The sequence below is a fragment of the Engraulis encrasicolus genome, chromosome 24 (genome assembly GCF_034702125.1).
Source record: "Engraulis encrasicolus isolate BLACKSEA-1 chromosome 24, IST_EnEncr_1.0, whole genome shotgun sequence".
NCBI classification, from domain to species: domain Eukaryota; kingdom Metazoa; phylum Chordata; class Actinopteri; order Clupeiformes; family Engraulidae; genus Engraulis; species Engraulis encrasicolus.
The window spans coordinates 39,846,964-39,869,898 of record NC_085880.1 but is presented as its reverse complement, the minus strand read 5'-3'; the positions used below and the strand labels follow the sequence as shown (position 1 = coordinate 39,869,898).

The window sequence follows — 22,935 nt, the reverse complement described above, 5'->3', positions numbered from 1 at the left end:
AGAGAAAATAGTGTGTTGCTTTGAAATCACCCAGTTGTCCCTCAGGGAGAGGCTGGAGTCGTTGCAGGGCGAGGCAGGGTGGTGTTGAGGGGAGGGGAGGGGAGGGGATGGAGCGATGGTGTTGCTGCTGATATTAAAAAAACGAATTGCCTTTGTTCAGGCGGTTTAACACGTGTGTGTGTGTGCGTGTGTGCGTGTGTGCGTGTGTGTGTGTGTGTGTGTGTGTGTGTGTGTGTGTGTGTGTGTGTGTGTGTGTGTGTGTGTGTGTGTGTGTGTGTGTGTGTGTGTGTGTGCGTGCGTGCGTGCGCTTCTGACGTCAGCAGGTGCCGTGAACAGCATATCTCCGTAATCTCCCCTCCTCTCCTCTCTTCTCTTCTAATCTTCTCCTCCTGTTATGTTCTCTCTCTTCCCTCCTCCCTTCTCTACTCTACGGTCATAATCAAACCTCCTCTGTCCTCCTTTGTTCTCCTTTGTCCTCCTCTTCCTCTCCTCTCCTCTCCTCTCCCCTCTTTTTCTTTTTCATATCTTGCTTTCTTCCCTCCTCCCCTCTTCAATCAAATCCAAACCTCACCTCAAGGGACAAAAGATGGAAATTAGCCTCATGGCTATAATCTTGTGTATTTAGCATTTTTGTTTAAATGCTGGTAATATATACTGTCCCTTTTTAAATAAATAAACTTGTAAACTTGTAAACCTCTCCTCCTCTCTGCTACCCCCAACTCCTCTCTGCCGTACCCTTCCAACCCACAATCCTCCTCTCTCCTCCTATGCTGTCCTATCCTCTTCCTCTTCCTCTCCTCTCATCCGTGTTGCGGTGTCAAGGTGAAAGGTCCTCCTCTCGCCTCCTCTCTACTCTGCTCTCTACTCCTCTCCCCTCCTCAAATGCTAACCTGTCATCTTTATCTCTTCTCTGTGTTGCAGTGTCGATGCGAGATCCTCTCTCCTCCTCTGCTAACCTGTCCCCTCTTTATCGGTCCTCTGTGTTGCAATGTCCTCTCCTCTCCTCCTCTCTCATCCTCTCTCCTCCTCTCTCCTCTCCTCTCCTCTTCTCTGTGTTGCAGTGTCCATGTGAGGCGCTCCTCCCTCCTCCTCCCTCGTCCTCTCTCGTCCTCTCTCCTCCTCTCTTCTCCCCTCATCCTCTCTCCTCCTCTCTCCTCCTATGCTAACCCATCCTCTCCTCTTCTCTGTGTTGCAGTGTCGAAATGCGAGGCCCTCCTCCCCGGCTCCACTGGGTCCAGCAGCAGGCGTCTGGCCATGCAGTTCCACCTGGAGTGTGGCTATACCTGCCTGACCTACTACGAGTACCAGGCGGCCAAGGACCACTTCAACCAGGCCAGACACCTCTCCGGCCTCGACATCAACATGACCGGTACGCCAGACAGCCTCTCTTGTTAAGTCTTGAAGGTGCACTGTGTAATATTTTTGACCGGTACGACAACCTCTCTTCTTACCTCTGAAGAAAAATATGCATGTTTTTAGATGTTTTTAACCCATTTTGTCCTAAGCCCTTTTTGGGAAAGGGTGCCCTCTGCCTATTAAATCCTAAATATCTCAGCCTCCGAAGCACGCAAGTATGAAATGAGTTACATTTAAAAGCTAGGACCCTCGTTTTGCCTTAGAATGTGTTCATTCAGCTCTAACTTACCCACATGTTTTACAAAACAGCTCAAATCTCAAGAACATGAATGCATATGTGTGTCTCCAGGACACAATGGGTTAAATACCTGCTACAAACCTAATTTCCGCTTTGGAGACAAATAAACTTGGACTTGTACCTGGGTCAAAGGTGTTTTTTAAGGCTCAAGCATGTGGTCCAACCACATCTAATGCCCATAAATTAATAGTAAAAAAAACAAAAAAACAACAAGAAACCCATTTTATCCATACAATAGCATTAGCTGTGGTCGCACCACCCTGACTTTTAGTACCACTAAAACGTCATTGACACTAATATTCTTTGGTTACTCCAAAAGATGATGTTGCTGTTTGTCAAAACTAAAGTGTGATGATGTGATGCGTTTGTGATCCCCCTTTGTGCTTGAGACGTGAGAGAGACTGTTCCATTGAAATGAATGAGGCAGGTGGATTTTATCCATTAAATCGGCCATTGCCACTATTTTGGGGCTTAATACAGTTAAAATCGTTGACTGGGGTTTATAAAGGTGGTAAAGTGTCTTATTTTTCATGTAAGCCGTTGTCTTGCTTTAAGACAAGTTAAAAGAGGGAGCATGTCACTAAGCTAGTGAAAGTCAATGGATCCGTGTAGCAAAATAGTGGCATAGCCCTTTAAATCGGCCATTGCAACTCTCTGGAATCTTCAGTAGGCTAGTAGGGCGCACATCCAAGACGCAGGTGCATGACAAAGGGTCAGAATACTGTGGAAAAAAAGATGAATGTCCACACACTGCTCCTACACGTGTTGCTTTGTTTTTTATTTCTTTTCCAAGTGAGCGCTTTCGAGCTAGTCACTCTTCATCAGACCTCATCAGTAGTCTGATAGAGAGCGACTAGCTCGAAAGCGCTCACTTGGGAAAGAAATAAAAAAAAATAACAAAGCTACACGGGAGCAGTGTGCGGACATTCATCTTAATTTTCACAACTTTCTGGAATCTTCCTATCCATCATCTGTGTGTCCAGGCGCCCTTGGCAAGCGGACCCGCTACCAGGAGAACTTCCTGGCTCAGCTCATACTGGACGTCAAGCGCCAGGAGGAGGCCGCCGTGCCAGAGGCCGAAAACGAGCCCGCGCCTGCGCCCACACCTACCCCTCTCAGCCTGCTGCCAAAGGTCAGTTGAGCTCTCTCTCTCTCTCTCTCTCTCTCTCTCTCTCTCCTTCTCTCTCGCTCGCACTTTTTCTCTCTCTCTTTGCCTCTCCCGTCCACCACACATGCTCATGTACACAACCGGACACACGCTTTCGTCAGTCCTCGCTGTTTAAACCTGCTATATAAACTAAACTTTCTAACTACTTACTTTACTTACTACACTCACACCCATGTTCTGAACACGCCCACCGCAACACAACATGGCACTTACCCACAGGGTGCATTCCAATATGCAACCTTGCGTCCTCCACTTGTGCTTTTGTCCTCACATTTTGCTGATGCCCCGCCTCAGTGGAGAAAACAATTAAGTTTCCCCGCTGTCAGCCTAGCCAAAACAGTTTTTGGGGTACTATTCTTCATTCACCATCCAGTTTGCAAATGAGAAAATGACTGATGAGCTTTTGCGAGATATTGAAATATAATGCTGTTGTCAGTGATGTCATCATGACATGTTACTTCCTGGTACGAGGCCACAATCACAAGTGGAGGACGCAAGGTCGCACATTGGAATGCACATACACGCAGCCAGGGTGCGATTTGTCTGAAAACCAGAAGGGGAGATGTGTTTCAGAATTTAAGCAATATCAATTGAATTACATTAAACTATATTAAAATCATGTACAAAAAGTGTCGATATCAAAACCAGAAGGGGGGACAATCCCCCCCATCCCCCCCTACAAATCGCACCCTGCACGCAGCCATGAAGACAAGAGGGCAGGTAGCGTTGCACCACTCTACACCCCCAGCAGGGGGAGCTCTCTCCTCTTGGTGCTCTTCACCATTCAACAGCCCATTCTTCAGTGCTACAGTGTTGAAGAAATGCAGACGACGTCTCGGCTCAGCACCACCAACACCCCAGCCAGCGTCCACCCCACCCCACAGCCTTCACCCACCACTCCACTCCATTCCCCATCCATCCCCCCTCACACTTTGGAAGAGCACGCACATGAGTTTATTGCGCATTCTTGAGCCTCTGCTGGCTTTACAGTTCTCTCGTCCAAGACGTCCAGTGACCGTGCTGCGCTGGCCTGGCCTGGTTTGGCCTGGATTGGCTGGTCCGCTGGCGGGGTTCAGTGTTGCCAGATTGTGCGGTTTCCCGCCCAATTGGGCTGCTTAGGATGGCCATCTGCGTGTAAAATTGGGATTTAACAGAAAAAACCCGCCCAATTTTTGGCCATGGAAAACGATAGAATTGGGCAGGAGTTAGTGCTTCCAGGCGGGTTTTGAGCATATTTTTTTCACTGGAAATCATCAGCCTCATCTGGCAACCCTGGCAGGCTTTTACACTGGAGCAGGCCATGAAGCTTTGGCAGCCGTCTCAGTCTGGCCAGAGAGAGGAGAGGGGAGAGGAGCAGAGCAGAGGACAGACTCTACTTGAGAGATGACTTGGAAATGGCCTTCACTGAGTCTGTTTCTCTGTCTGTCTGTCTGTCTGTCTGTCTGTCTGTCTGTCGCTCTCTCTCTCTCTCTCTCTCTCTCTCTCTCTCTCTCTCTCTCTCTCTCTCTCTCTCTCTCTCTCCCTTCATCTGTCTTTCTCTCGGTCTCTGTCGCCCTCTCTCTCTCTCTCTATCTCTCTCTGTGTGTCGATTCATCTGTCTTTCTCTCTGACTTTGTCTCTTTCTTTCAGCCTATTGACTTGCCTCCACATTTCTTAGAAATGGCCTTCATCGACCCTGTATTCCCTTCTGTCTTCCCCATCACACTGTCTCTCTCTCTCTCTCTCTCTCTCTCTCTCTCTCTCTCTCTCTCTCTCTCTCTCTCTCTCTCTCTCTCCCTCCCCCCCCTCTCTCTCTCCCCCTCTCTCTCTCTCTCTCTCTCCCCCTCTCTCTCGCCCTCTCTCGTTTTGAAGACTGCCCCCTATTTGCTATAGTAATTGGAGAGGGAAATGGCCGCGTTTCCAGCTTGGCAAAGCCACCGCATGAAAAACCCCAGAAGGTTCTGGGCTGGTGCCCGAGTCGAGATGAAGGCTGTTTTGGCATCCGGAGAGAGGGCCGAGGGCCGGGCAGGGCCGGGGTGGCACGGCATTAAGACCTGATTGATGTGTGTGTGGATAGCCTGTGGCAGCGGCCGGGTCGCCTTGGGGATAGCCGCCCGGCCCAACGGCTGGACTTCACAAGTTTGACTGTGTAGGAAGCATGGGGCAGCCGTGGCATAGTGGTTAAGGAGATGGGCTTTAGATCAGAGGGTTGCAGGTTCAAATCCCACTCTCTCGCTCCCCCCCATCATTCCATGGCTGAGGTGCCCTTGAGCAAGGCACCTAAGCCCACATTGCTCCAGGGACTGTAACCAAATACCCTGTTCTTAAAAATATGTAAGTCGCTTTGAATAAAAAGCGTCAGCTCTGTAAGGGTAATGTATAAAAAGCATGGGCAGGTAGTTTATGGGGTGGAAGAACATGGACATGTCCACACACGACTTTTGACATTATCTTTAAAAAAAAGTATCCCTACCATCTTTTTCACAAATATAATGTGAAAAAAAAAAAACACAGACAATTTGTCCCATCCACTTTCCCAACCAAACCTACGCCTATGGACAGACTTTGGAAGAGATCGGGTTTGCCAGAAGTGTTATGTCTATGTACAGCAGGGATGGGCATCTGGAGGCCCGGGGGCCACATGCGACCAGCATACTAACTCAGTGTGGTCCATGTATGCATCACTCCATAGTCACATTCCCGTCTTTGCTGAGAGGATCCTGACTCCTTCAGTGTGCGAATGTTTTTACGACCTTGTGTTTCATCGCTGAGTGTGTGCGTGTGTAAGGCTGAGGTTTTTCTTCTGTTTGGTTGGCAGCTTCAGGTGTTCATCCTTGTGTGTGTGAGTGTGTGTAAGCTTCACCTGTGTGTGCGTGCATGCGTGCATGCAATCGTGTGTGTGTGTGTGTGTGTGTGTGTGTGTGTGTGTGTGTGTGTGTGTGTGTGTGTGTGTGTGTGTGTGTGTGTGTGTGTGTGTGTGTGTGTGTGTGTGTGTGTGTGTGTGTGTGTGTGTGTGTGTGTGTGTAAGGCTCAGGTGTTGGATGTGTCACACAGCTGACGTGTCGGTGCGACCTCTCGCCATGACGTCACACGGGCCACAAGGTTGAACACAGGTCGTGTGTGTGTGTGTGTGTGTGTGTGTGTGTGTGTGTGTGCGTGTGTGCGTGTGTGCGTGTGTGCGTGTGTGCGTGTGTGCGTGTGTGCGTGTGTGCGTGTGCGTGCGTGCGCGCGTGCGTGCGTGCGTGTAAGGCACAGGTCACCCTGCCTTCAGCAAAACTGGGGGGTGAACCAGAGTTCAGGAGATGTAGCTCACCTCTCTTCTCCTCTGCTCTCTGTAGATCCCCTCGGGGTAACCGGTCTCATAGGACTTCAATCACCATGCCAAGTTTTGTTAAAGTCTGTGCCGAAAGAGGTTTGAAAGTACCTGATGTCACAGGGAATGACACTTCATCAGTCACACCTGACTTGCAGTTAGGGCTGCACGATATCAGAAAAAAAATCGATATGCGATAACAGCATGCAATACTTTGGTAACAATATTTAAACGAAATTTAGAAATATAGCAGACTGTTTATCTTGTCACTAATTTGTCGATCTGTTTGGGAGGCGTGGCTTTGGTCATGGCGGGCCTCTTGCACATTTGATGATATTCAGCTATTGATTAGACTGCACAGACATGTTTTACTTGTTAGCGATGATTAAGTCATTTTCGCGATACGCACATTGCCTTTCTTGATAGGGCTGGGCGATATGGAAAAAAACCAATATCACGATATGGATTGCTTTATAACACGATAACGATATCTATCACGATATAGCACAATTACATACGTTTTCAGTTATTCTCTTTATTTGCTCCTTATTTTCTCATGTCGCAAAACAACCTTTCTTTAAAATGGATCTTTTTATTCTTATTTTTACAGTTACATTAACTTATAGTGTGTATTGTGTCAACATGAAATGTAATTAAATAATATTCAATTGTACAATCACGATATAAACGATATAGGAGAAAGGTCACGATATACACTTTTATATCACGATAACGATATATATCGTCATATTGCCCAGCCCTATCTCTTGATATCGTGATTTCGATACATTTTCGATATATTGTGCAGCCCTACTTGCAATGCAGTGAACTGGTAAGGTGATGAATTTAGTGGTCAGGAAATTGTTGTTTGTCTCTTTCCATCTCTGTAGAAACTCTCGTGTTAACCAATTTCATATGACTGAAATAGCCATGCCAGTTTTTTTTTTCCAACAAAAAAAAACCTGTGCCTATGAGGTTTGAAAGTGTCTCATGTGACGTGGAATGACACTTCAATCACACCTGCTGTGCAATGAACCGGTAAGGTGGTGCATTGAGCGGGTCAAAAATGTTGGTGAGCTCTTCTCATGTCTGTAGAACCCCTCAGGCTAACCAGGGGTGAATTTCTCAAAACCAAAGTTGCTTACTACATTAGCTACTTTGTTGTTTTCAATGCATTTCCTCATTGGTAACTACTGAAGTTGCTAACAGGCTAATAACTTCTCTTTTGAGAAATGCACCCCAGGCTTTTAAGTCACACCTCTGCACTCGGCACTCTGAGTAAGGGCTGTAAAACACAGCCTCTATGACTATACAACTCGATATTGATTTCTGAAGGCAGCAATTCACTTATTTTCAAGACTGAAGAATGCCCCACGATAGGATACGATTCAATTCAATTCAATACGTTTTTTTTCCCAATTACTTTTATTATTATACTTCTATTATGTTATGTAGATAGGGCAGGGGCCAGCGATTCGATTATTTTCTTAAGAAAATAAGCCCCCACAATACGATACAATTCGATTTCATTCGGTTCAATCGTTGGCTGCAGGATCGATGCAGATCGATTATTATTTACACCCCTACACTGAGCACTCTTCCATTGCCCCACTGCTTCACTTCCCACAGTGCTACACTGAGCACTCTTCCATTGCCCCACTGCTTCACTTCCCACAGTGCTCTGCATCATACTTTTTTTTTTCTTCAAACATTTCTTTATTAAAGTTTTTAGTTTACACACAAGCACAACCCCAAACCCAAGGCACATACAAAACAAATAAACCAACATTAAAAAACAAACAAACAAAACAAAAACCCCAAAAGAATAATTAAATAAAATTTAAATCCCCACTGCTTCCTAGCCCTCCACTACAATATTATTATTTTCTAAAAAGTCCCTAAAATATCCCAAATCCTCCAAAATGTATCCAATTTCCCTTTTGTTGTAAAACTAATCCTCTCCAAAGCAAAATAAAAACTTCCTCCGTATTCCACTGCTCTGCATCACACTTACACAGCCAGAGTCTGACTCTATCCCCAATGGTTCTCAACCTTTTTTTTAAACAAATTCCCCTTTGACCTCATTGTGAGCCTCCCAATAGCCTGTCAATGTCCCCCATAGTATTGATATAAATAGACTAAAGAGTACAATTAAATAGACCAATGACAATTGAGCACCCCAACACCGGCACTAATACCGCAAATTCAAACACAGAAAAGGAAGCTTTTTGAAAACGGACATAAGCGTGGAGGAATCTGAAAGTGCTGGCTTCCTTAATGGCAGAACTTCTCAAAAGTTCTCACACACGCGCTCACACAGACACGCGCACACGCGCGCACACACACACACACACACACACACACACACACACACACACACACACACACACACACACACACACACACACACACACACACACACACACACACAGAGACATCGAGGCGTTAATGTAGGCCTCGACCACCCTGACATGATCCATGTCTCCCCGTAGATTGGGCTGTCTGGGAGAGAAGAGCGAGGAGAGGAGGGAAGCGAGGAAGGGAGAGGAGAGGAGAGGAGAGGAGAGGAGAGGAGAGGAGAGGAGAGGAGAGGAGAAGGGTAGAGGTGGAGAGGAGGTTCGAACAGCAGACGGCACAAAGTGGAGAGTAGAGGAGAAGTTGAGGGAGAAAGAAGGAGAGGAGAAACAGGGGAGACAGAAGGAGAGGAGAGGAGAGGTTGAATAGAGGAGAGAGAGGGGGTTTGGGGGGCCCTGGCGGAACCCTCGCAGGCTGTCCATCATGTTCTCGCCTGCCTGCCGGGGTTCTCCTTCCCCTGCTAGAGTGATTAAGAACGCGACGAGACGCGCTGGCTAGAACAGCCCCAGCCCCAGGGAGCCTCTTAAACACACACACACACACACACACACACACACACACACACACACACACACACACACACACACACACACACACACACACACACACACACACACACACACACACACACACACACACACCTCACAAATGCGGACACACACATGCACGCACGCACACACTTGCACGTACAGACACAGACATAAAAACTCACACATACAGTCAAAGATTACAAATTCTCACACCCACCCACAGACTTGCAAACTTTACACTTGCGGCTTAGACTTCTCTCACATACTCAAATACTCAGACTTACAAACTCACACTCGCACATTTTTAAGTTGGGCTTGCAAAGTCGCACACCGGCTCAAGTTTGCACAAGACCAACAGCTACACGTCTCCAGGGAGAAGTACACGTACTCTAGAACATTTCATGAACTTAAGCACACACCCTCATAGATGCTCAGATGTCAAGGGTGCGTCTCGTTTTGGTCACTGTTCCAGGGCACATTGAGAGTTTTTGTAGACATAAGTAGGTTGACCCCTTTGCACTGTTGGGGAAGAAGGTGGGTGGGTGCGTGCGTGCGTGTGTGTGTGTGTGTTCATATGTGCGTTTGTACATGTATTTATCTGCGTGTGCGCGTCTCTGCAGTTCATTTGAAGGCATTGGATGGCCAAAGCAAGTGATTTTTGTGCCCCGCCCCCAAAAACGCCCCTCACTTGCTGTACCGTCTGAGATTGAGAGACAGAGCAGAGATTACGTCTGACTGGAACAGAGATTTTCGATCTTGTGATGTCATCTTCCACAGTCCTCAGGAAACACGAATAAGACGAGTGGTGCTGTCACCGCACAAACTCATAGGTAGGCCTGGGCAAGGTTCTAAAATAACTTTTTACATTACCAGCAAAAATTAGGGAGTTTCCCGGGAAATTAGGGATGGTTGACAGGTATGACTGCAACTATGCTGTTCATTGAAACTGGGCTGCCTGTTGCCAAATTTGACCTTTTCATGAAGGTTTAGGAAGTAATAAACTAATATTTTCTAGTATTACAGTCATTTTTGCAGCTAATAGTGTCTATTTCTTGAAATTCAAAATGGTGGCCCATGGAGTAGATCCCCTTTTCATGCACGAAAAATGCAATTTTCCCAGTCATAATGAATACGGAGACTTTGGTGGTGGTAAGTATTAATGAAAAAGGTAACATTAATGAATAGGTAGCATGAATTCTGGCTAGTAAGCTGGTCTTTTCTACTAGCCAAATTGAAATTTCATCAGCATGTGGCCAGTCTGCAGGTGTTAATTTAGAGCCCTGGGGTACAATTCCCATGTTGGATCAATGGACATCTTTTTTTTTGGTCTTTTACGACTTTATTGATGATTGGACAGTTTGAGAGGTGAACAGGAAGTGAATGGGGAGAGAGACAGGGAGTTGGCAAAGGCCCCGGGTCGGGAATTGAACCCGGGTCGGCCGCATGGCGGGCGAGTACCCTACCGGTTGGCTACGGCAGGGCCTGGATCAACGGACATCTCATCAAAAGTCTTCATACGTTCAACGTTCATTGCAATTGGATTTTACCAGACCACTGAAAATCTTGAGACTGGCCAGATTCTGACTTGCAGATGATATGGCCGAGTGTTGAAGGATTGTGCAGAAGAGCTGAAGGATGTCTTCACAGACATCTTTAACATCTCTCTGGAGCAAGCAGTCATCCCATCACTTTTCAAAGCTGCTACCATCATACCCGTGCCGAAGAAATCATCACCATCATGCTTCAATGACTACCGTCCTGTAGCACTGACGCCCATAATCATGAAGTGCTTCGAACGGCTAGTCCTGTCACACATCAAAGCCACCCTACCCCCCACCCTGGACCCCTACCAGTTCGCATACCGAGCCAAGCGATCCACGGAGGATGCAATCTGCTCTGCCCTCCATCCAGCCCTCACCCACTTGGACAATAAAGACTCATATGTGAGAATGCTGTTCATTGACTTCAGTTCAGCATTTTATACCATAATACCACAACAACTCATCAGAAAACTGGACAAACTAGGTTTCAGCACCTCCCTCTGCAACTGGCTGCTGGACTTCCTGATGCAGAGACCACAAGCAGTACGGGTAGGGAATAACACCTCAAGCACCCTGACCCTGAGCACGGGGGCTCCGCAAGGTTTGTGTTCTCAAGCCCCCTGCTGTTCACAACGCTGCTGACACATGACTGCACAACGACCCACAGCACTAACCATCTAGTGAAGTTTGCGGATGATACAACACTGGTGGGCCTCATCACTAAGGGCGATGAGACCCACTACAGAGAAGAAGTAGACCTGCTGGCCAGATGGTGCAAAGACAACAACCTCCTGCTGAATGTCCACAAGACCAAGGAGATTGTTGTCAACTTTCAGAGGGTCCCAAAAACAAACTGCCACCCACTGACCATCGACGGTGGATGCTGTGGAGAGAGTGAGCAGCACCAAGTTCCTTGGAGTGCACATCAGCGACGACCTCTCTTGGACCACCAACACTACATCACTGGCGAAGAAGGCCCATCAGCGTCTCTACTTCTTGCGCAAACTAAAGAAGGCAAGTGCTCCACCCTCCATCATGACAACATTCTACAGAGGAACCATAGAGAGCGTCGTGTCCAGCTGCATCACAGTGTGGGGAGGAAGCTGCACGGAGAAAAACAGGAAGACACTCCAGCGTGTTGTGAACACAGCGAAGAAGATCATTGGAGTACCACTCCCCTCCCTGCAGGACATTTACACCGCACGCCTCACCCGAAAAGCACTGATGATCATCAAAGACACAAGCCACCCTGCACACAAAACTGTTCAGCAGCCTCCTGCCCTCTGGAAAGAGGTACAGGCGCCTCCGTTCCCGTACCACCAGGCTTGCAAGCAGCACGATGCATCAAGCAATCAAGATACTGAACACTCAACCCACTCTCCCTTCACTGTCAGCCTCTAGCCAGCCAGGCCACTGACAACGCTCCCCCCCCTCATCCCCACCACCATATCTGCGACTGAACATTCCACCTGCACTACTACATCTGTGACTGAACTTTCAACCTGCACTAAACTCAACTAAAAACACACACGCACACACACACACACACACACACACACACACACACACACACACACACACACACACACACACACACACACACACACACACACACACACACAAGCACACTGCACTTTCTGCACTAAACCCAAACATACACACACTGACACACAACTCATACTCACCACACATACACACACACACACACACACACACATACACAGGTACACACACACAGACGCACACCGCACTTTCTACCTGCACTAAACACACACACACACACACACACACACACACACACACACACACTCACACACACACACACACACACACGCACACAACACACACACACACACACACACACACACACACACACGCACACAAAACACATACAAACACACACACACACACATACTGCTGCTGGTGTATTTAATAAAAACCTTTTTTTTAATTATTTATTTCTTCAAATGCTACTATTACTATGTCAGAACGCTATAAAGGACTTTTAGAAAAAGAACAACAAAATACCTCCTCTTAATGTATGTTCTCTACAAGTCTTCTGTTGTCCAGTCTTGCACTTTAAATGTCTGTATGAGCAATGTCTACGTCCATACTGTCTATGTCCATGTATGAGTACTGTCTATGTCTATACTGTCTATGTCCTTACCTAGATTAGTCTATGTCTGCATGGGAGAGCAAGAAACGCAATTTCAAATTCTTTGTATGACCAGTGCATGTAAAGAAATTGACAATAAACTTGACTTGACTTGACTTGACTTGATATTCATTCCTCGTCAAGAAAAAGAGGACTCCAGGCTCTTCTATTAGATGATTTACCTCTTAACCTAACCTAACCTAACCTAGTGTACTCTAAACCAGCTTCTTAGTACAGTACACCCCTCTGGCCAGATGACTGTAGTCGGGCGTGACAGTGATTTAATGGGCCCGTGGGTAATTGATGAGAGATGTTCATTACACTCAATGTAAATCTGAGGGTTCAGTGTTTCCCATACATTGAGGAAACTATGGCGGCCCGCCATAGTTTAAATTTGGCCGCCATAGTTTACGAAAATGTAAAAAAAAAAAAAAAAAATTTTACTTTTTTTTTTTTTTAACGATATCCGTTTTTGTTAAAAACGATTTGAATTACGATTTTGAATTTCCTTCGCATTTTCCTCCTGGAGTAAATACATCCTATAGACTCTGTATTGGTTAGATAAGTAGGCCTAGTCCCACGGTAACACAGAATGAGGGGAAAGCATTAGGAAGTGACCGTAAGGGTATTACAGTTGATTCATGTGTGCACACGTGTAACATCGGGTGAGTAACAGAACATGTGCGCAACGATGCGTTATGACGCGCCGATATGCGAGGATCTTCGTCCAAATCGCTAGTCGCATGCATCATCGCTAACTGCGTTTACATCGCGTGCCGCGTGTAAGGGAAATGTTAGTTGTTGACATGTATGGAATTCACTTCAATTTGTGCTGTTTCTTGCTTCAGTTGTGGACAAAACGATTGGCCAAACTCACAATAGAAAGCCTTTGCTGTGCTACTGTCCCAGAGAGCTGAAAAAAAAACCTTCATAGAAGAAGTCACACTTAACAGGGGTGTTAACCAATCCAATGAGTTCTCTCATTGCTTGCTCTCTCTCTCTCTCTCTCTCTCTCTCTCTCTCTCTCTCTCTCTCTCTCTCTCTCTCCTCTCTCTCTCTCTCTCTCTCTCTCCCCTCTCTCTCCACTCTCTCTCTCCTCTCTCTCTCTCTCTCTCTCTCTCTCTCTCTCTCTCTCTCTCTCTCTCTCATAGTAGCCTACTATTTACCCATAAAAAATGGTGAATTTCTGAGCCCTTTTTAATTTGTAGCCTATACCACTGAAGGCATGATAATGCTTCATCATATTTTAGAAATAGGGCCTATGTGCCTTTTATATATCAAATGTTTATCATTTTGAAATTGTTCAGTTGTTTATGACTTGTGTATGACTGAAATTATCTCTGCATACTATCATGCTGCATTGCTTTGTAAAGATAGGCTATTCAACACACTTTAAAAACACACTGAAAAGATACGGCCATAGTAGCCTACTGAAAACATTTTGTTCATAATAATGGTGATTAATAAATGGTGGTCTTACATTTTCATACTGACATCCTTGAATTTGACTTGGTAGATCACGGCAGACCATCAACTTCAAAAGTAGATCTTGGTTAAAAAAAGGTTGGGCACCCCTGCTATAGAGAGAACCACAAGTGCTTGAAAGACAGGCATCAAAAGCCTAGTCAAGTTGTTGTAGTTTACTTGGGTTTGGGAGCAATATAAAAAACCTTCAGAGAAAGGACAGTTGGGATGAGTTTACTAACACTCCCTAGGCTTTGTTTTACAGTTGTAATGAGTTTGGTGACAGACCTTCATTGACACAGCAGAGGAGACATCGGGCTGCATATAGAAATTAATGTGTAATGAATGTGAATATAGACATAAATGTGTAATATGTTGTTCAGCCCTTTTAATGGGAGGAATTTGGAAAAAACTGGCCCTGTGACCAGCACCCCTCATGTAGAATGTGTACGCCTACAGATATGTGTGGGGGAAAAGGCATAGCCTACCCTCTAAGACCCCTTTCGTCTATGCGTTAACAATTTCACAGTGCTCTTAAATTCTTATCTCTGCTCCTATTTTGTTTTATTATTGTTTCCCAGACCCCTGCATGAGGGACGAATGAAACTGTGTTGTAAACAGAAAATATTCACTGTACTGCATTTTTTGACAATGACAATGTACTCCTATTATACAAGTCATGGGTAAAATCTTATGTAGCCTTATTTCTCAAAATATAAATGGCTGAAATATAGGCCCAGGCCTACAGTTTCTCCATGCGCCAATGTCATACTGTAGTCATTGTTACAGAATACACCCCCCCCCCCCCCCCCCAAAAAAAAAAAGGCCCGTGTGAGAAGACCCCCCCCCGGACAAAACAAACCCCGGCTGCCCCCATAGTTTCCAAAATTTCTGTGGGAAACACTGAGGGTTTAGAGGGGGGTTGTGTAAGGATTTGTTCCGATTCTGGTATATTGGCTTGACTTTATTATTGCTTTCCATTGGAAGGGAGAGAGAGAGAGAGAGAGAGAGAGGGAGAGAGGGAGAGAGGGAGAGAGGGAGAGAGAGAGAGAGAGAGAGAGAGAGAGAGAGAGAGAGAGAGAGAGAGAGAGGAGAGAGGGAGAGAGAGAGGAGAGAGAAAGAGGGAGAGAGAGAGGGAGAGAGAGAGAGAGAGAGAGAGAGAGAGAGAGAGAGACAGAGAGAGAGAGCTCATAATCTCCAAAAAACCCTCATTTATTTCCCCTCTTCCTTAATAACCTTGTGTATCGTAGCGTTTCTCAGATACTGTCTTTTACCGTCTCCCTCCCCCGCTTCCTCTCTGCCATTCATTTCCATTTTTTCTTTTCCATTCTCTGTCTGTCACTTGCTGCCCCATCTCCCTCTTGCATACGCACATCAGTCATTCTCCATTGCCACCCTCCTCCACCTCTCTTCCTCTCTCTCTCCCTCCATCCCTCTCTCCCTCTCTCCCTCCCTGTCTCCCTCTCTTTCTCTCCCTCCCTCCCTGTCTCCCTCTCTCTCTTCCTCCTTCTCTCTCTCCCTCTCTCTCTCTCCCTCCATCTCTCTCTTTCTCCATCGCTCTCTCCCTCTCCCCCTGCCCCATCTCCCCCCCTCTCTCCCTCCATCCCTCTCTACCTCTCCCCCTGCAACCCCCCCTTCTCTCCCTCTCTTTCTCCCTCCATCCCCCCCCCCCTCCCTCTCTCCCCTCCCTCCTTCTCTCTCTCCCCCTCGGTGCGTGGGGTTTTATATTTAACTGAACCTGGGCACGGCGGAGGGAGATTTCATCTGATTTTTTAATAGCTCTCTTTATTGTCCCCATGGGCTTCAACTCACCTCAGTGCGATTAAGAGGTTTTTTTCTCTCCTTTCCCTTCTCGTTTCGATGAATGCCCCCAGGCACAGAAGGAACACTGAGGCCAGGAAAGTGCTTCAGTAATTAGTCTCAAATCTTTTCCTTTATCCTTTCCTTCTTCTTTTTCACCACCCTCTTCTGACAGCCCCCCCCCCTCCCTCGCACCCCATCTGTAGTTCACTAACTCTCTCCCTCTCTCTCATCCCTCAATCTCTTTCTCTCTCTCTCTCTCTCTCCTTCCTTCCTTCTCTCTCTCTCCCTCATTCCCTTCATATCTGCCCTCTCTGCCTCTCCCTTTGCTCTCTCCCCTCTCCCCTTCTCCACCTTTCCTCTCCGTTTCCATTTGTTGTCATATTTCCTTAGAAATTGATAAAAATACAAAACGGTTTGGGCACTTTGTAATCACTTTCTAGTCACCGTACATTTACATGGCTCGCCAGTGTTTCACCAAACCTGCTAATGTCTCTAATTGAGGACGGCCCTACCGTGTACGCTAATGTCTGCTACGCGGCTTACCCGTGTTCGATTCCGACCCGGGTCCTTTGCCGAACCAACCCCATTGAAATTATTTAGCAGCTTCAGGGAGTAACCTCAAGCCATGTCCGAGTAAAATATGCCCCAAGGCTGATCATAGTTATTTTCAGTCAGATCTCACGCCCATCCAATTTTTCTGTTTGGCGGGTGCAAGCTCAAAACATAACCCTACCTGACATGTTCACAGTTATTTACCCAGGGATTAAAGTTCTCCGGCATATGCCGGATTTCCGGCTTGCAGCGATTGGCCGTGGGTTTTTTTGTTTTTTAATACTCGGAAATAAATTGACGGTAAATTAAAAAAAAAAAAAAAAGACAACCAAAATCCCTCCTGCGTTTGTCAGCCAATGGTAGCAAGGAGCTCACTAAAACTAACATTGTTAACCAATCAGAAGAAGAAGGGGGCAGGTCTTAAGAAAGCGTGCTACTTCAGTATCTCGCTCGAGTCGGACCTCCACAGCCGGTCTACTAGCAGTCGCCGACTCGCCGTTCTTATGCCACTGTCACAGAGCAGTGTCAACAACTCGCTCTACATGGCAAGGCACCTTGCACCGTTTATTGCTCTATGAGCAGAAAGATAACAGACATGCTATGGATTGGTGGTGCCGTTGTCGTCAAAAACATAAATGAAACTGGACATTGTGTGTTTGGACATAGCCTACAGAATGTCGATAAGCATACAGTGTTGATGGAGCTTCTCTGCTCAGTGCTAATAATTAGTTGTCAACAAAACACAAGGTTCTGTTTTTTCCACAGAAGTTCGATCCCTCTGTGTCTTCTCATAATTTCTGAACCCAACTTAGAACTTAACACAGAGCTGTCACAGCATCTCCCGGAGTGTGGAGCGGTCGAGCGGACCGTTTATCTGTGTCTCATCTCCGAATGTCAACCACTGCCTGTGCATTATGCTACCGGTAGTATTAGTTCCATTTAAAATAATGGCTGGATACCGTGATTCATGAATCAATCACCAGATTACGTTCTGGGGTTGTTGGAAGAGGTAGTAGGGAGATGTGCTTCAGTCTACAACTACTTGTGAGAACACCAACAGTAAGAGAATAATTTGTTATTTGTTAGAATTTAACAAAAAAAAAAAGCTTAGTTTCACTTCAGCATGTTGCAGATGCCACACTCATGCTGAGTTTTGTTAGCGCGCTAACTACCGAACTTTTATGCTAATGTTTTAGCTAAGAGTCGGGTTACTTATAAACACCACCTACATATTAACGGATGTTATCTCGATGGAAAAAAACAATGCAAAAGTATTGACATTGGCGCTGTGTTCAACTTAAAAGTGACTCAAATAACGCCTAGCAAGATGGCAGTCTGCATGCAGACAGCAGCAAGTTACATCCCACTAGCTGCAGTAATACAGGTTTGGTTGTTGGGTCCTGTCATTGGCACGTTTTTAGTCTACATTCACATCTCAAGGTGCCGTTTTCATGATGATTGTGAGATCGTTAAATAATGTCACATAATGGCTTGTTGATGGCTTTTAACAATCTGTTAATGGGCTTTAGTTTTCAGTGGAATTCTAGTCATTGATTGAAGGCTAACAATGGTGATGGACAGAACAACTTGAGCTTGATGATGAAGTAAGGCAGTCTTTTTTCCTGAGAATAGCCCAATAAGAGAGTAGCCAAAATATTTACAGGGCAGACACCACAAATTCTGACCTAGAGCTAGCTCTATCCAAGGTTCTATTCAGACTGACTGTACAGCTGAGAAACCTAGAACCCATCTATCTACAGACACAGACAACATCTAGTCCATAGTAGCCACCAAAATGACATTAATGAATAATTAAGTTAAGTTGAATTAAGTTGATTTGCATTTGTAATTCGTTAAAACTAAAGGTATTTTGCATTATTATTCAGCCATGTCCAGGCATTTGCATTTTCTTTTTTTTAAAAGGCAGGATTAAACACTTAGGCCTAAGTAACCAAAGATTATGACCTCTGTTATGTATCTAACATGTCATGGTATTTCAATCTGTGTTGGTCATATTCTGCTACACATACTTTTCTCATGCTTTTGTGGTGAAATGGCCCATGTAACTACAATATTATGCATAATAAGTATGTAATTATGCAATAATGATTCACGCTATTGACACCCTTTTGGTCTCCTTGGTAGGCCCTATTCGAGTTGCAAAAGTCATTCAAGTCATTCATCATTTTGACCCTGAGATGGCACCCACATCAGAATAAGATAAATAAGATAAACATAAGTGTAAATACTAAGCTTAAAAAGCAATGAAATTCTCGTTTCACCGTGTATTGTATAGTGTCGCGTGGATGCACCAAAAAGTTCAGGCTCAGGATTTTTTTAAACTTTAATCCCTGTTTACCTCAACTTGATCGGGATTGATTTATCGCCTCACCCTACAGTAGCTGCAGGCAAGACGCACTCAAGAGCTGCTTCCCGGTTTGGGCCAGATGTGGGCCGTATGGGGGCCACAACCTCAACTGTGATGGTATATTGCAGAGCCATGGAATTCAGAGTTGTGACAAGTGGGTTACAGGAAGCTGGTTGGTGACGTTAGTCACATAGATTCAAATAATTTTACGCAGCTGCTGTTTTTCCCGTTAGAGACCAACACACAATGACTGACTACATAACTAGCAATCATGAAGAAAAATAAATTGAAATGAATTCCATTTACCTTTACTGCACTTTCTTTGTTCCACACTCCTGGAACTGTTTTGGAACTATGTTGGCGGTAATCTGCGTGTCAAAAGCTCCACGAGCCGCCATTGTTGTGTAAAAAATGGAACAGAGAATTGTATATGAAAGAGGGATAAATCAGGCGGATTCTTTTCCGGTATCCACTTTACGTCGGGTGAACGCCCCTTAAGGAGGTCTTCGGAGTCTGGAGGTTGAGAATAAATGCAGTCCCCTTATCGCTGTAGATGGCGGTAGCGCACGTCTTGTGAAAACACCACAAAAAGAGAAGAAGAAGGAGGGACAACGCCCCCTTAGGAGACCGAAATTTGAGCACTCTCCTTTGCATTGGATAGGCGGGTTTTAACGTATCTTATTCTACTAGAAAATTCTTTGGGCTAACTCTTCCTTCCTTGGCTCTGGTGCGGTATATTGCGGGATGAGACAGGCCTTCTCTTGGCCGTGCATCCCTGGAATACCGATGAGACTGGATCGGCCGGGGCAGTGAGTGGCAGAGGAATACACGCACACACACAGAGACGCACGCACATGCTCGTGCGCGCACGCTCACACAAACACGCGCGCGCAAGCGCCTGCACGCACTCGCACGCGCCTGCACGCACGCGCCTGCACACATTCACCTGCACGCACGCGCCTGCACACATTCGCCTGCACGCATTCGCCTACACCCGCACGCACGCATTCGCCTACGCACGCACGCACGCACACACGCACACACAAAGCCCTTTAAGACCCTTGCATGCATAACTCCACGGACTCGGAGCCGGAGGTTGATTGACGTCTCGTCAGTATTCAGACTGCAACCTTGATACCGTTTCTCTCTTGCAGCAAAAATCCAGGAAGGGTTTTTTCGTTTTTACTCGCGTTTGTCTCTGGGATTACGACAATGAAATGGAAATTCGTTTCTCCCCTCTGTCTTTCTCTCTCTTGATCCCTCCCTCCTCTCTCTCTCTCTCTCTCTCTCTCTCTCTCCCTCTCCCTCTCTCTCCCTCTCTCTCTCTCTCTCTCTCTCTCTCTCTCTCTCTCTCCCTCTCCCTCTCCCTCTCCCTCTCTCTCCCTCCCTCAATATCTCCCTCTCTCTCTCTTTCTCTCTCTCCTCTCTCTCTTGCCCGCTTGCCCTCTCACTGTCTTTTTCTTGCTTGCTTGATCTCTCCACTGCTCTCATTTTTTTGCCTAAACAGAGTAGATATTGTCATCTGCAGGGAGAGAGAGAGCGAGAGAGGGAGAGAAAGAGAGATAGAGCGAGAGAGACAGAGCGAGAGAGCGAGAGGGAGAGAGCGAGAGAGAGAGAGCGAGAGAGAGAGAGCGAGAGCGAGAGAGCGAGAGCGAGAGAGAGAGAGAGGGAGAGAGCGAGAGAGGGAGAGAGCGAGAGAGAGAGAGAGCGAGAGGGAGAGCGAGAGAGGGAGAGCGAGAGAGAGAGAGAGAGAGAGAGAGAGCGAGAGAGAGAGAGAGAGACTTGAACCTCTTTGAGCTCTCGTCTTAGCCCCATAAATCAAGGCCAGGCCCCTGCCCGTGAATCAATATGTCTTTTAATGCATGGCAGTATCTGCTGAATATTTCTGTGCAGAGGGTATGAGAGGAGAGGAGAGGAGCGGGAAGGAGAGGAGAGGGGATGAGAGGAGAGGAGAGGGGATGATGGGATGTTGGAGGATGGAGAAAGGGGAAGAAGATCAAGGTTTTTTTTTGAAGATGGCGGCCATGCCAAAAAACCTGACATTGAACAAAATGTTCGCCCACGGGGGAAAAGGGCCGAGGAGGCTCTGCTGTCTGCTCGCATGCAGAACAATTTTGTCTCTTCTTGGTCTCTCGCTTTGGCAATCTCCCCTGTTAGCACCGAATGGAGTAGTGCTTCTCAACAAGGGATCTGCTGCCCCCCAGGGGGTGTTGGGGAACCCTAGGGGGACGTTGAGAAGGATACAGTTGAGATCGGGCGATGCTTAGTTGCCATTAGTCAATTTTGTTTTTTAAATTCTAAGGTTGGGCGTTGGCAGGCTTATCATTTGGTCAAGAGGGTGTTGGCAGGCTTACAATGAGGTGACGTCTATTCCAATGGTTCTCAACTTTTTTTTTCTTCTTTCGAATAGAGAGACGGCAAAACACTCCCCATCCACTCTGCAAGCCTCATCATAAAGCCTGTTTTAGTGCCTTGAGGTTCCCCTAAGCATCTTTGCATGGATGCTATTCGTTCGAGAGGTCAATGGGAACAAGTGGAGGAGAATGGAAACTCCCAACTCCCATTGTCATTGTGACACAGCACTTCACCTCACGCTACGAAATTGCATTTATGCCTCACCCATGCCTGAAAGGGAGCAGTGCGACGGGACTTTACTATTAAAGGAGGATGGGGGACCGCACTGGATAATTACTGCCCCCACCAACCTGACGGGTCGGGAGTCGAACCGGCAACCTTTGGGATGCAAGTGTGACGCCCTAACCGCTTACCCATGACTGCCATGGGGTTAATGAATGGATTTGGCAGCGGATGTGTTCCGTTAATCTGTGTATATGTGTCTTTGGAATGTGGGGGGAAAAAATGAAAAGTATGTGTGAAAGAATTTAGACAAATGCGACAGGACCCTCTTGGATGAGATGCAACAGTTTACAAAAGCTTACATTTGTATGGCTTATATGCCTGTCTGTACTGTATGTGGAGAGAGAGAGCGAGAGACAGAGAGCGAGAGACAGAGGGCGAGAGACAGAGGGCGAGAGACAGAGAGCGAGAGACAGAGAGCGAGAGAGAGACAGAGAGCGAGAGAGAGACAGAGAGCGAGAGAGAGACAGAGAGCGAGAGACAGAGAGCGAGAGAGAGACAGAGAGCGAGAGAGAGACAGAGAGCGAGAGACAGACAGAGAGCGAGAGACAGACAGAGAGCGAGAGACAGGCAGAGAGCGAGAGACAGGCAGAGAGCGAGAGACAGGCAGAGAGCGAGACAGGCAGAGAGCGAGACAGGCAGAGAGCGAGACAGGCAGACAGCGAGACAGACAGACAGCGAGACAGACAGACAGCGAGACAGACAGACTGTGAAAGTGAGCGGGTGAAAGTGTTGGAAGCTCGTGAGTCTTGGCCGCGAGTGTGGAGCCATATTTCCTGGGTGTTCTCCTCGGAACGCCCCTCCCTTCCCTTCCCTCTCTTCCCGGCCAGAGGAATTCGGCCTGTTTGTTCAGCACTGCATATACTTGCTCCGAACATCTAGAAAATGCCAACAGAAGGAGGGCGGAAAAAAACCCCACAAGAGCCCTACTGTGTTAAAGCCAGTTCAGAGAGTTGAAAAATTATAGGTGTGCGTGTGTGTGTGCGTGCGTGCTTGTGTGTGATGAGGGTGCATGCTTGTGTGTACTGTACATGTGTGCTTGTGTGTGTGATGAGGGTGCATGCTTGTGTGTACTACATGTGTGCGTGTGCTTGTTTGCTTGTTCGTACAGCCTCACACCCATCCTGGTTCAGTTTCGAGTGTTTGATTTTTCTGGTAAAATATTCGTCTTGGAGCGAGAACAGAAATGGGCCAGCTACGTTCCAATTGCATATCAGGGGAAAAAAAGAGCGAGCTAGAATAAGGAGAGAAAGACATTTGAAAGTGTGTGAGAGAGACGGAGCGAGAGAATGAACAGTGAGGAATTGGGGAGAGATGGAGAGAGAGATGGAGAGAGAGATGGAGAGAGAGATGGAGAGAGAGAGAGATGGAGAGAGAGAGAGATGGAGAGAGAGATGGAGAGAGAGATGGAGAGAG

General features: G+C 46.6%; 1 protein-coding gene across 2 annotated transcripts in view; it reads left to right on the top strand.

Moving 5' to 3' along the window:
* The window catches only part of ttc27 (tetratricopeptide repeat domain 27), a 291,191-nt gene that overhangs the window by 73,548 nt on the left and 194,708 nt on the right, over positions 1-22,935 (top strand). For both annotated transcript variants that reach the window (XM_063191498.1, XM_063191499.1), the window contains exons 6-7: positions 1,196-1,369; positions 2,638-2,786. In XM_063191498.1, coding sequence (XP_063047568.1) covers positions 1,196-1,369; positions 2,638-2,786 — 323 coding nt within the window. The remainder of the gene's footprint in view (positions 1-1,195; positions 1,370-2,637; positions 2,787-22,935) is intronic.